Source organism: Anolis sagrei, chromosome 3, assembly GCF_037176765.1.
Source record: "Anolis sagrei isolate rAnoSag1 chromosome 3, rAnoSag1.mat, whole genome shotgun sequence".
Classification (NCBI taxonomy): domain Eukaryota; kingdom Metazoa; phylum Chordata; class Lepidosauria; order Squamata; family Dactyloidae; genus Anolis; species Anolis sagrei.
In genome coordinates, this window is record NC_090023.1 from 208,559,344 (window position 1) to 208,574,207 (window position 14,864).

General features: G+C 39.9%; 1 protein-coding gene across 2 annotated transcripts in view; it reads left to right on the forward strand.

Moving 5' to 3' along the window:
• The window catches only part of GPAM (glycerol-3-phosphate acyltransferase, mitochondrial), a 56,569-nt gene extending 42,968 nt beyond the window's left edge, over window positions 1–13,601 (forward strand). The window contains exons 17-21 of one of the 2 annotated variants that reach the window (XM_060768404.2): window positions 2,548–2,625; window positions 6,660–6,800; window positions 8,139–8,328; window positions 8,446–8,504; window positions 10,311–13,601. In XM_060768404.2, coding sequence (XP_060624387.1) covers window positions 2,548–2,625; window positions 6,660–6,800; window positions 8,139–8,328; window positions 8,446–8,504; window positions 10,311–10,427 — 585 coding nt within the window. In that variant the 3' untranslated portion in view covers window positions 10,428–13,601. The remainder of the gene's footprint in view (window positions 1–2,547; window positions 2,626–6,659; window positions 6,801–8,138; window positions 8,329–8,445; window positions 8,505–10,310) is intronic. The other variant, XM_060768405.2, reaches the window with a different exon arrangement.
• The last annotated feature ends 1,263 nt before the right edge of the window (window positions 13,602–14,864 follow it).

Sequence of the window (14,864 nt, forward strand, 5' to 3'; positions counted from 1 at the left end):
ATGTCAAATGTTTCAGTGCTACTGCTACCATGAGTCTTTTATATTATGTTAAGATTTTGAAAAGCAAAGTGCAATTGATGTTTGTAATCATCAAAATCTACAGATAGAATTGAGGACAATCGAAGAGAGAGAAATTCTGTATATATGTTACATAGAAGAATGGGAAGCAAGCAAAATTATGGGGAAAAAAGGAAATTGGGAGACATTTTAAAGTGTGATGAAAGATCTATAGAAACAAATCAGAATATTTTAAAGAAAGCAAAGATAGTGTAGCCAAAAAGGCAATATAAATACTATGAGACTGATTACTTGTCGGTAGTATGTTGATGCTGTTTAAGACAGAAGAGGCATTGTGAAATAAATTTCCATATTTCTATTTCTATACAGAGTGTTTGATAAATAGGGAGCAAATTTCTTCATCGGAGAAAGTAAGAAAGAAAGTATCATATTTCACCACCTAACAGTCGATTTTTTTTGTCTCATTTTTGTTGGAGAAAAGGAGTGTGACCCAAAGGGGGGATAAAGTTCATTATTGTTTGCATGTAGCTAGCATGGGAAGACTCCACAGTTTCTTCATCATATAACTTACTGTAGAAATGACAGCAACCCAGCTCCCCTTGCAGCTATATGGCTCTTCACTGGGCTGAGTCTGAAAGCTGGTATCTTACTGGACCAACTCTGAAAGCACTGTGTTGAAGAGAGTGACAATACCAGCTTTTGCAATCAGCCCAGTGAAGAGCATAGTTGCAAGGAAAGAGGGGGGAAAAACAATTTTGGGACCCCAAAGAGAGTTCGATTTCTACATGGTGATGACTATTATGTGGTGAAATTCAGTTATTTACACACAATCTTCAGTGTAGATAATGTTGTTGTTGTTCATTCGTTCAGTCGTCTCCGATTCTTCGTGACCTCATGGACCAGCCCACGCCAGAGCTCCCTGTTGGCCTTCAACACTCCCAGCTCCTTCAAGGTCAGTCCAGTCACTTCAAGGATGCCATCCATCCATCTTGCTCTTGGTCGGCCCCTCTTCCTTTTTCCTTCTACGTTCCCCAGCATAATTATCTTCTCTAGCTTTCCTGTCTCCTCATTAGTAAAGTATCTCATTTTTACATTTGAGGAGGTGAATAGCCATGAGTATTAAAGGCAATCTGAACTCATGAGGGAATACTTCTAATAAAAATAATAATGTAGCTCTACCTACCTCATCGCTGTTCATTTATCCCATGTGTTACTGAGAGCAATCTTCTGAAGTAGGTTGCCTTTTGTGTTCATGGAGATTTTCTGCAGTGTTCAGACCTTGATTTTCCTGGGATTGTGTGACACATAGGAAGAATTCATGAATAGAAGGAGGTTATGCTTTTGATGTTAACCCCCAGCATGATGAGGGTGATGAAAACAGAGAGGAAGGATTATTGTCTTCCATGCTATCAAGCCATTTTTGGGTGACTTACTGGTTTACACAAGACTATAGTTGATGATACCATAGGATAGATTTGCACATCATTATAAAGGTTTTTATGTTGTGTCAGGTTCATGCTGCATCCTTGAGTAAAACTGAAAATAGATACTGTGAAAATAGATTACAGAAACACCTAGTGCTAGCAGTGCAATACCTCTGGATCTGAATTTTCCTCTCTGTCAGATTAAATGAGATTTTCCGTTTGTCAAAGGGGGTTATATTGTTGTGTTCCTCCAACCTTCCAGAACACTGAATGTTTGGAAAAGGTCTTGATAGAATAGTTGAATCATCTGTCAAATGAAATATTTTCTACAAATGCAAAATCATCATTGGGTACTATGACCCATAATAATTTGTGACACTGTGCTTGTACACAGATATAAGTAAATGTTTCTATGCTTCTTTCCCAAAAGTTCATTCTTAGCCTTGTTAAGCTGTATGGCACCTTAACAACTATGCTTTTTACTCATTCTCCAGTTGCCCTTTGGTTTTCACTTTTAAGTACAAACAAGTGAAATCTTTGGGTTGGCTTGGATTTTATGAAATGTGTAACTATAAAAGAAGGGAAGCTTATCAAGGAACTTTGCAAATACAATCAGTCCTCTGTATCCATGGATTCTGCATCCATGGATCCAAACATCAACAGCTTGAAAATATCCCAACAAACTAAAATGTGAAAGACAAAGTTTCTTTTTGGCATTTTATATAAGTAACACTATTTTATTATACCATTTTGCATTATTGTGTATTATAGGACTTCATCCATGGATTTTAGTGTCTGTGTGGGCTCTCGGAAATAAATCCCAGCATATAACAAAAGCCTGATTGTACGTTCATAGATATGACCCACTCATTTTTACCAGCCTTCTCATAGGCATTTAATAATTATTTGGGGTACACAAAAAAATTGAATTGAAAGAATGAACACTTTTACTTGTTGAAGTTATGTTTTTTAATTACTCCTATCTGCAGGCCTATAAATTTCTTTATAAAAGATGGTAGTTACAGGAGGGCTTATTAGAATCCTGAAGAACATTATGGTAGAAGGTGTGACATAAGTAACTAAGTTGACTTGTTCTTCTATTCAGCCCTGCCAGCTGTTATGTCAGGTGTGCCATGAGACAATTGAACAGTTCATACAATATGGAATTCTGTTGATAGCCGAGGTAAGATGCAATTCCTATGTTTTTGTTGCTTAAGTAACTAAGAGCCTGTTGTGCCTCATAACTATCAGTTGCCAGGTTTAAGCTTTGCAGACACTCTTCTAAGAATTCCAGCAAAGTTGATATTAAAGCTGTAACCCGCAAAGAAGGGCATAAAAATATTTTCAAGTCAAAACCACATTGGTATATTTAAAAGTATAAAATCACTTTGTCATTTCTCATTTTTACATGTACCTATCACAGTGGATCTCAACCTGTGGGTCTCCAGATGTTTTGGCCTTCAACTCCCAGAAATCCTAGCAGCTGGTAAATTGGCTGGGATTTCTGGGAGTGGTAGGCCAAAACACCTGGGGACCCTCAGATTGAGAACCACTGACCTATCGTATGTTACTAGTTCATATTTGCTTTCAGTTTGAAGAATGAACAAGGAAACTATGGTCCTGAACTTGCAAGACCTTAGGACAGGGGTCCCCAAAGTACGGCCCGGGGGCCGGATCCGGCCCGCCGGGGGTATTTATCCGGCCCCTGGTAGGGGCGGCTAAACCAATAGCAGCCTGGCTGCTGCTCCTCTCCCGCTCGGGGGCTGGGAAGGAAGAGGGAGGCGGAGGCGCGGACGGTGTGAGTGCTGGGTCTGAATGGAGGGAGCGAGATGGCAGGCAAGCAGATCAGGGCCTTCCTGCCCCCCTTCCAGCCCCCGGATGCTCCATCTCCGCCTGTAGAGCTCCAGGGTGTATGAGGCGTGGTGCACCATGGCTAGGCTGCAGGGCTGGCAGGCAGCGGGAGGCGCGCCTGTCTCTTTTCTCCATGCTCCTAGCCTTCGGCTACTCTCCTCTTGCTGCTCCTGTTGCCCCCGGACGGGAAACCAGCAGCAGGCCAGTAGCAGGGCAGCAAGAGGAGAGCAGCTGAAGGCTAGGAGTGTGGAGAAGAGAGACAGGCGCGCCTCCCGCTGCCTGCCAGCCCTGCCTCGAACACCCTGGAGTTCTACAGACGGAGATGGGGCATCCGGGGGCTGGGGCTGGGGGCAGGAAGGCCCCGATCTGCCTGCCTGCCTGCCTGCCTGCCTTCCATCCTTCCTTCCCTCCTTTTGCCTTTCTTTCCCCTTTCCTTCCTTCCCTATATCCGTCTTTCCTTCCATCCTTCCTTCCTTCTGCCTTAATCCCTTCCCTCCCTCCCCCTTTCCTGGCTTTTCCACTTCTTCCTTCTTTCCTTCGGCACTTGGCCGCTCCCTCCCTCCATTCAGACTAAGCTCCGCCTCCTCATCCTCGCCCTCTGCAGCCACCCCTAGCAGCAGCAGGAAGGCCAAGGGGACACACCAAGGCCAGTATGCCATTTGCAGCATATCAGGATTTTGTGCCAAATTTGGTAAAGACCCATCATTGTTTGAGTTCACAGTGCTTTCTGAATGTAGGTAAGCCACAACTCCAAAACTAAAGTCCAATGCCCTTCAGTTTACTTCAGGAGACTGTTGTTGTTGTTGTTGTTATTGCTCCTGCAATAATTCTATCTTCCTGCCTGGCAGAAGGAAGGGGCTGGACTAAGTGACCTTTGGGGGTCCCTTCCAATTGTAGGAGTCTAATAATAATAATAATAATAATAATAATAATAATAATAATATACTAATGCTATCTTCCTGCCTGGCAGAAAGAAGGGGCTGGACTAAGTGACCTTTGGGGGTCCCAAAGGGGCTTCTAATTGTAGGAGTCTAATAATAATAATAATAATAATAATAATAATAATAATAATAATAATATACTAATGCTATCTTCCTGCCTGGCAGAAAGAAGGGGCTAGACTAGATGACCTTTGGCTGTTTGGAAGGGCCCTTTCAGACAGGCCCTATATCCCAGGATCTGATCCTAGGTTTTCTGTTTATCCCAGATTATCTGGCAGTGCAGACTCATATAATCCAGTTTAAAGCAGAAAACCTGGGATCAGATCCTGGGATATAGGGCGTCTGGAAGGGCCCACAGTCTCCTTGTGGAGACAAAAAGTGATGTATAAATAAACGTAATATTAAATTGTAGAACAGAAATCTGTTCCTGGTTTGAAAGTGTTATTTTCTGTTTAATTGTGCTGCCCTTACTTTGAAAGTAGTAGTTCTCATCCAGAAACTGTGTGGCTGCCACAAACTATTGGCCAAAAAGTTTGGCCAATAGGCTGATCAATAAACATATTCATGGGTTCCTGCTGTTATAGTAAACCTGTTACCCATGCTACGACATGCTTGAAGTCAAAATTTCATTTATTTGTAATTAGAAATAAATGTAACACAATATATAAAACAAATGTTTCACAATATTCCCGTGTAAACTATAGTCCGGCCCTCCAACAGTCTGAGGGACAGTGAACTGGCCCCCGGTTCAAAAAGTTTGAGGACCCCTGCCTTAGGAGGTCTGTTGATGACTGAGACTCTTGGAGTTTTGTCATCGAAAGGCCTGCCATAAGTTGAAACTGACTTGACAGCAAATAATGACAAATAAATGATTTCAGATCTAAAATGAGCTTACAGTACAAAATAACCTCATCAATATATATTTTGAATACTTTGGGTGAGACTCTCACCATCTAGCGTTTTCTAAAATGATAAACGATGGTTGCTTTAAAAAACATCAAGCTGAGAAATATTTGCCAACCAATGATCCTATTTTTAGACTATTACGTTGCCAGCCTTTTCATTTATGCCCATCGGTAAACTAATTTGTGAAATTAAGATCAGTCCATAACAAGCTTAACTTTGCAACTTGGGTACAGTTACAGACACATACTATTAAATTATGAAAGATTTCATGTGAGCAGGCATTTATAGGATTGTGCTTAAACTGTATTTTTCAAAGTTTGGTGTTAAAATCATACCAAAGCAATTGTCTGCACGTTTTGCTTCAAGCGTAGGAAAATCTCATTGTTTCTGTCCCTTTCTTGAGGTCAAACATGCATGTTCTATCTCTTCCTCAAGTGAAATTTGACATTCTGAGACGGTTTGGAAAAGTATTGATTTTTTTCTGTTTGGAAATGATTTGTTAAGTTGTAAATTATGAAGGTGTTTATTTTATGTATTTGAGCTAAATGCAAGTTTTAAAAATTGCTGCATAATGCTAAGGATTAAATGACATACTGGCTAGTATCCAGTGGGAAAACAAAAAGAGATAGGTGGGAGAGTGAAATAGAGAGTTCTTCTTTCAGTCCAAAATCCTTCTTGGAACAAGGTGAGACCTTGTGCCTGGCAGATAAAGAAATAAGGAGAATTCAGTGACAATTTCCACCTCTTTCTCCCAGCACATTTGCTGCGGGTTGTAATCTTCCAGTTGCATTAGGCAAAGTTTGGACTCATTCCAAATCATTTTAGCATGACCAGATAACACTGTGTAACACGATTTTTGTTCTTGGGTATGAATGTCATTTCCTAATTGGTTCTATCATAAAAACCTGGAAAAAGATTAATTCTTGTGGGACATCTTGCAGTACATTTTGCTATAGTTAGTTTTTCATTGAATATCTCAGAGTCTCAACCAGTTCAACATAATTCGTGGTAGCCACAAAAATGAAGTTCCTGGAGTATAACAACTACACCACACAATTAAACAGGAAATAACACTTTCAAATAACACTTTGAACCCAGGAATAGATTTTTTTTTCAAATTTTGTTACATAGTGTAATGTAACATTTTGTTCCCTTTTTGCAAGACAGGAAATATGTGCAGGCATTGTAGTGCATTTTTAACACAGGGGATATGTTTTTTTTTTATTTGCATGTAACAAAATCATACACAGTTTCTGAAATTCTTCTGTCTAATTTTACCTAAGAAAGCCTTTGTAGAGTGGAGATCTACACTGTTTGACCATAATGTTGGCCAATAAAGCTAATTTTCAATAGCTAGTGAGAAATACAAAAGCATGATATTCCTCCTGGTTATGTTTCCTAGCTGCATGCTTCCCCTAATAATGGGAGTCATGCATATCTGTAATGTCTATTAAAATATTTAATGATAAAATAATGCTGCTGTTTGTATGATTATTTTGATTTGCATTTCTATATTAAGCAGGATGAACAGGAGGATATTAATCCTAACCTTACAGAACAGCACTGGGAGAAGAAGATCCCAGGTCCATTGTCTTGGAGGAGTGATGAGGAAGATGAAGACAGTGACTTTGGTGAAGAACAGCGGGATTGCTACTTGAAGGTACTGCATAAAACTAAAGGAGCACCAGCCAACTTTAGCTCATGTTTGGTCAAGGGTGACTATGTAGGAACTCACTCTAGAAATTATATCCACCATCTCCCTGAAACTGCAGAACTCAGGTTGTACCTAAATGACATTCATACAATGTTATGTGTTGGACCTAACTGGCAAACCCAGCTCTTTTTGTCTATTTCTGCTTTTGCTTTGTGTTTGCTTCTGCCTCAGCTATATCTCTTGCCACCTAGCCCAATTTAATGGTCTTGACATTTGTGTTTAAATATATACATTGAGCCTTCATAAAAACAGTGGATCACTCCTGTTTCTTGCTCCTCATGGTGGTTTCTTTCAAGGGTATTCAATTTTGTCATTTTACCCAGATTTCCAGCTCAATGCTGTGGTAATTTGATAGTTAAGCATGCCGTCTCCATTTGGGATTGTTTGGATTTTGCTTACATTTTTCACTCCTAGATATTCTATTTCTACAGAATAAGGGACTTCTCAAGTTATCTTTTCAAGCGGTTGGCTGTATTAGTATTAGTTGTTGTAGAGGACAAGGCAGTTGGTGTGGCAGGAGGGACCGCTCTTTTTCTATCCCACTGCTGCCCCCAGTAAATATTATGTATTGCACCACACCCGAATGAACTGGGAAATATATGACGATGGGTAGGGTAATTAGATCAGTGTGGATAGCTTAACAGTGGGTGAGCAGGGTTTTTATTTAATTAATTAATTAATTTAGTATGTGTATTTGAGTGAGTGAGGCTTGTAATGCTGATGTGAGGCTTGGCTTTTAAAATGTTTGCCTGGGGCACTTTTAAAATATGTAAACCAATATCGTAAACTGAATGCTTTCTTCCAGTTCTTCAGCCATCTCCCTCTGAGTTAAATTTTCTCTTCAATAACTACAATAACACAAGTCTTTATTATAATAAACTGAACAAGGAAATATTTATTCAAGGATTCTCAGGCATATAAGGCTTAGTTGGTTACACAGTAGTTCTCAAACGTTGTTACAACTGGCTTCTGTTATCACAAACACTTGAAACAGTTTCCAATATAACTCCCAGAATGGCAAGCAGGCCAGTTGTGGGCAGGGGGTAATGTCTCAGTAATGCGAGGGGACCCGAGAAAGCAGGATATAAAATAGATGGGTACTGTGGGAACTGGGACCACTATCAATATGTGGGGTGCAGGTATACAACCTTTGTGTATCTGAACTGGATTAAGGATAAGATTCACCTCATATATGGTTGTGTTGCATCATATTTCTGTTACTTCTGTTACTTTATTTTCCTTTGTAGTGACTAATTTTTTTTTGTTCCTTTATTACTTACGTAGGTCAGCCAGTCACAGGAGCACCAGCAATACATTACCTTCCTCCAGAAGCTGCTAGGACCTTTACTGGAGGCATACAGTGCGGCAGCCATATTTATCCATAATTTCAGTGGTCCTGTCAGAGAATCTGAGTACCTTCAAAAATTACACAAATATTTAATAATGAGAACAGAGAAGAATGTTGCTGTCTATGGTATGTGTAACAGCTTCTTTCTATGGAACAGTTTGTGTTACTGGTATTGTTCAAAGCAGTGTTTTTTTTATTCATCCTGAGATAATACTTTTCTTGTCACCTTCTCCACATTTACAGCCGAAAGTGCCACCTATTACCTTGCAAAAAATGCAGTGAAAGTATTCAAGGACATGGGTGTAAGTATTTCTTCCTTTCATAACCCCTTGCTGTTGTTTATAATTCTTGTGTGTCCTCAAATCATTTTAAGCTACCAGGGAAGATTTTCTTGGCAAGATTTGTTCAGAGGGGGGTTGCCTTTCTCTTTCTCTGAGGTTAAGAGGTTATGACTCACACAAGATCACCTGGTGGGGATTTTCATGGTCAAGCAGGGATTCAAGCCCGTTTCCAGAGTTGTAATTCAATGTTCCAACCACTACACAATATTGACTCTCCTCACAATGCCTTATGTATTTCTAAATATGTATGTCTCTGTTATTGCAGTTAACTTCTGCAAATCACCAACCAAGTCCTTGTTGAAAAGTGTACTTCTTCACCAGCATAAATAATAATAACAACAACAACAACAACAAACACTTTATCTATATTCTATCTTTCTCCCCGTGGGGACTCAGAGTGGATTACAGCATATAAACGACACAGGCAAACATTCAATGCCTTGTTACAATGAAATATAATGAGACACAAATACAGAGGCAAAGGCTTCTCCTTTCATTTCCAGCTCTGGAGGTGGGCTCATCTCTGGCTCTGGGGCTCTTCTCCATTTCCCAGAGAAGGAGCCTGCATTGTTCATAGATACCTCCTGATCGTGAGGCTGGCCTGACTGCTTGAAGCGTCTTTTTCCCTTTTCCCGCCAAAGCAGTACCTATTGAGCTACTTACATTTGCATGTTTTCAAACTGCTAGGTTGGCAGGAAGTAGAGTTAACAGCGGGAAATCACCCCATCCTGTGGATTCGAACTGCCAGCCTTCAGGTCAGAAATTCAGCAGCACAAGGGTTTAACCCATTGTGTCACTGCGGTCCCACTAGGGTGGTGATGTGCTGCTTCTTCCCCAGGTATACCAAGGCAGCCATATAAAACCCAAGCACACCCTTGTGGTCAATATCTCATGGGTATCAGAGCAGAGCTGCACCTGAGTTTCACTGGCTGCCCTTCCTCATCTTTTTCAAAGGTATTACACAAAGAGGTACTAGGAGACCTTGCTTCCAAATCACATTTATAATGTGAGGTGATTTTTGTAATGGCTATAAATCATACATAATTGTTTGTTACAGTTCTTTTTGAGCCAGTGTTATAATTAGGTACTTAGGTATAATTAGGTAATTTCACTGAGGAGGGAGTTCCATAGATGAGGGGCCACCACTGAGAAGGCTCTGTCTCTCGTCCCCACCAGTTGCACTTTTCAGGTGGGTGGGAGGTGGGACCGAGAGCAGAGCCTCCCATGACAATCTTAGCCTCCGATGTGGATCATAGAGGGAGATACGTTTGGACAGGTAAGCTGGGCCGGAACCTTTGATGGCTTTATAAGGCTATAGCCAACACTTTGAATTCTTCTCGGTAGCAGACTGGCAGCCGGTAGGGCTGACACAGCAGGGGAGTTGCATGAGATCCATTTTAGAGCCTTACATTAACCTCCAGATAATGGGCGATGTTTTTGTTGTTGTTTTTTTGTTGTGTCAGGAGTGACTTTAGAAACTGCAAGTTGCTTCTGGTGTGAGAGAATTGGCCGTCTGCAAGGACGTTGCCCAGGGGATGCCCGGATGATTTGATGTTTTTATCATCCTTGTGGGAGGCTTCTCTCATGTCCCCGTATTAGGAGCTGGAGCTGGTAGAGGGAGCTCATCCTTCTCTCCCCGGATTCGAACCTGCAACCTGTCCGTCTTCAGTCCTGCTAGCACAGGGGTTTAACCCAATGCGCCACCGGGGGCTCCATGGGTGATGATGGAAGATGTTGTTAAACACACCCTTTCCTTTGTCCTTCTAGGTGTTTAAGGAGACAAAAGAGAAGAGAGAGAGTGTGTTGGAACTAAGCAACACTTTTCTACCTCATGGCAACAGGCAAAAACTACTAGAATATATACTGGGTTTTGTTATACTGTAGAACAGACTTCTCATCATCTGCCACCAAGAACTTGGGAGACTTTGGAGAATGTGACAGAGAGCTTCAGGGCTTTTTTGCTGCTTCCTTAGTGTTTATAGTGCCATTTTGATAAGGCCTTATCTGACCCAAACCACTGGAAGACAAGTGCCTTCTTAAATATGCATGTCTGGAACTTTACGACTCCATAACCAGTTAAACACTTACAACATACTGGATGCAAGCTATTAAGCCATGTTTGTGCAAAGCAAAATAGAAAAATACCCTATTTTCCACATGAATCACGTGTTACATATTTGCACTGCAAAGTGTTATGTTTATGTCAAGACTATTGACTGTGAGAAATGCACAAACACCATTACCAGCAATCTGCAGTTTTGAGTAACATGAAATAATTCCCTCTCATATGCAAACTCTCCAAAAGCCTTGTCAGCAAGAGCAACTCATTCTTGCAGATTAATGTGTTTAGGAGAATTGATTGTAATTGATGGAAGGGGCATTTCATTCTTTTTCCTCATAGATTATTGTGGGGAGATGCTAAATAAAAATAATAGAGCAACAGCCAGGTTTTCATTAGGGATCAATTGAACATCTCCCAGTGACTCATACCTATGTATTGTGTTTTTAATGGCAGAATAAATTTATTAAAATCTATTGGTTTTTGTCCCCGGTAGGAATGGAGAATAAATACAGTAGTTATTATATTAAAAATTTGGCCCCTTGGTTTTTTACATCCAAAACACTAAGATCCTTTCATTGATGGGCCTTTAAGCCAGAAGGATAATATTGGTTTGCTCCTTTCCAGTATTATGAATATAGTTTTAAGCACTATAAACTTTAGAGATAATGTTGAAATATTGTGTAGGTGAATCTAATCTTGATTCCTTTTGGATGGAAAGTGTTAGGACTAGAATTGTGCCAGTAAAATGGCTCAAGCAAATGTGTAACTCTGGCTTAGGTGTCTATAATTAACGATAAGGTTCAAGGATAATACTGCAAATATTCATTCTTAAAAGTTAATACACACAGTATCAACACTGGGTGGCTGTGAGTTTTCCGGGATGTATGACTATGTTCCAGAAGCATTCTCTCCTGATGTTTCGCCCACATCTATGGCAGGCATCCTCAGAGGTTGTGAGTGTTGGAAACTAGGCAAGTGAGGTCTATATATCTGTGGAATGTCCAGGGTGGGAGAAAGAACTTGGGTCTGCTTGAGGCAGGTGTGAATGTTGCACATCCCACAGATACCTAAACCTCACTTGCTTAGTTTCCAACAGACCTCTCGACCTCTGAGAATGCATACCATAGATGTGGGAGAAACATCAGGAGAGAATGCTTCTGGAACATGGCTATACATCCCAGAAAACTCACAGCAACCCAGTGATTCAAGCCATGAAAGCCTTCAACAACAATATCAACATTATTTGAAGCAAGAAATACATGATTTGTTCTTGAGATACCTTCTCACCTTATTGAATGAAGAATTGTGGCTGCTGCTCCAACATTAATAGAACCCTCTTAGCCCTATTGTCTTGTGATTGAGTTTGGGAAATTGTTTGGTCGTGAAAATCTACTTGAGCTATCATTTATTTGGGGGAGAAAATTGAGTGGTGACAGCATTGCACATTCACTACTGCACAGATATTCTGTGCAGCTTGTGTGTTTACTCTACGTTTGTGAAAGTCTTGCCTTTTACACCTATATTTGTGGGTTAAAGCAATTAATGAATTGCAATATTTTGTCAGTATTCCCACATCACTGCCTGAGATGAGCTGCTGTGCATGATTTCCATCACTAAATAGGTGCTTTAAAACATTTTAAGTTGAATTTTTGAACCAAAGTGACATCATATCATGACAGCATCAGATAGCAAAAAATGAATCAATTTGCTAGTTCCTTTATTGTTTCCAGCAGCCGAAATGATCTCCATTTGTTCTAATAAAGCCTACTAGCTACTTAAAGCAATTGCATCTCATCCTTGCGAACGTGCACAATTTGTTAAACTGAATGTATTCTCTGAATAGCAATTTCTAAATATTACTGATGGCTTCTATTTAAGGTCAGATAAATAGGTGCTTGTAAATAAGTGACTTCTTTTTGTTTTACCACACTTTAATAGATGTTCAGTGTATGCTAGAATTAAGTTTGTGTAATTATTTTCCCTAAAAAAAGAAACAAGCAATATATTGCAGGTAATGCTTGACTAACTTTAATGAAAATGGTCTAATTTAAAAGAAAAATGTGTAGAAATAACCTTGTTCTCTAGGAAGCTAGTTGTCACTAATGAGGATAACGTATTACCTTATTAAACTATTCTTGGTGTATTGCAGTGTGTATCTTGAGTTGATGATACAGTGCAGTGTATTCTGCTTGCTGAATGTGAAGGGATGCTTTTGAACGTAGACCATACATGGCAGAGAGACATTGCATGTGCTGAAATGCCAAGCTGTGAATGTTGTGCGGGTATAGGGAAGGGTATATTTTACACAGCATGGATATGGATCTACACATAGTTGCACATGTGCTGGTTTGGCTTTTCCATGGAAGTAAAGCACAGAGTTCTTTACTACTAAGCAACTAAATATAATTCTGCCTTTTCTTGTTTTATTTTTAAGTTCCTATCTTACTAATGTAAGATAAGATTTTAATTTTTCACTTTTACATGCTATGTCTCCTTATCGTTCTCTCTTTAATGTTAAACTTAAATATCTAACATTTCTTTACTTGTACTTACAAGAGTACAGCTCTACATGTTAATATAAAGGGCAACATTCCACTTACATGTCTCAATTCTGTTGGATGACTAGTGTGTATAAATTTTATCCTCTATCAGAGGAATGCATTAAAAGAGAACCCTGTGAATGATTTCCTAAGGACATGCACCTGTCCTTTTGTATGACATCTCTATTTGACTACTTTATATTTAAGCGTCGCATTACGCTTTTTAATAAATTGGCCTGCCTGTACGTTTGAAAAAGAAGCATGCAATTTGCAACAATGATGAAGGGCTGGAAAAAATTGCAAAATTCTGTAGCTGTTCTATATTTCTACTTACGAAGCAGGCATGGTCATGAAAATGTTAATATACAGCTTTTCCCATTTTAACATCTTATATATCTCTTGTAAGAAGCACAACACTGGACAATAATTTTATTTTAATAAACAACTTGGAATTTCTTTGGAATGTGATTGATTCTTTTTGTGTGTCAGGAGCAACTTGAGAAACTGCAAGTCGCTACTGGTGTGAGAGAATTGACCATCTGCAAGGATGTTGCCCAGGGGACTCCCAGATGTTCGATGTTTTACCATCCTTGTGGGAGGGTTCTCTCATGTCCCCTGGTGCTGACAGAGGGATCTCAACTTCTTCTCCCCGGATTCGTACTGGTGACCTGTTGGTCATCAGTCCTGCCGGCACAAGGGTTTGAACCATTGTGCCACTGGGAGCTCTTTAATTATAATAGTCTGTTCACAATCTGGTATTCACTTAGCAATACAGCTATGCTTTGACCTTAGGTGTCATTTGTTCCTCAAATAGAGAACAGAAGAAATTTAACTTTCCCATCTAGTGTAAAGCTGCCACATCTGGAAAATATCCATTAATAAACAAATTACGCAATACATGGTCAAAGGTTCATAAACTAAGGGGATGAAGTAAGCACATTTATACAGTACAGTAGAAACAATCAGCCGATAAAAGCATTTAGAGTAATACTATTTTTATTTTTCTACCCCGTCACCATCTCCCTGAAGGGATTCAGGGCAGCTTACATATAGGACAAAATGTCCGCAAGACGTAAAACAAAACAATCCATTAAAACAAAAAGTACCATTAAAATAAGAACATTATAAAATACAACAAACAGATAAAAGCAATTAAATATAAGAGTAGCATTGAAGTTCCATCAAACTATGTTCTACAAAAAACCAATGACCATACATTTCTAAAACAGGCGTGACCAGGCTGCAAAAGGGCTGAGCATGGGATAGTGCAAAATTGTGTACCATAGGGCCAGGGAATTGAATACAGTGCAAAAAACAGAATACTGTGTCATGACCTAGGGACTGGGCATTTATAAACTTAAGATCCTCAAATGCTTGGAATATCCAGGTTTTCAAATCCCTGCAGAAGGAGGACAGTGTGGGGGCTTGCCTTATCTCTCTATGGAAAGTGTTCCAGAGTTGAGGGATCACCACCAAGAAGGCCTTCTCTCTCGTCCCCACCAACCATGCTTCTGATGGTGGCGGAAATCTCTATCATGTGATAGTCCTCTGAATTGTTCAGTTCCTAGACCAGAGAAATAAGATGGATCAGGGTGTTTCAGGTACCATCGTATGTACTCTTTGAGTCATTTATTGATGAGAAAAGTACATCCATGTCTCCAAAGTCATACCTAAACTTTGGATTGGCTGAAGTTGGTATTTTTAGTCACTGTTGACAGT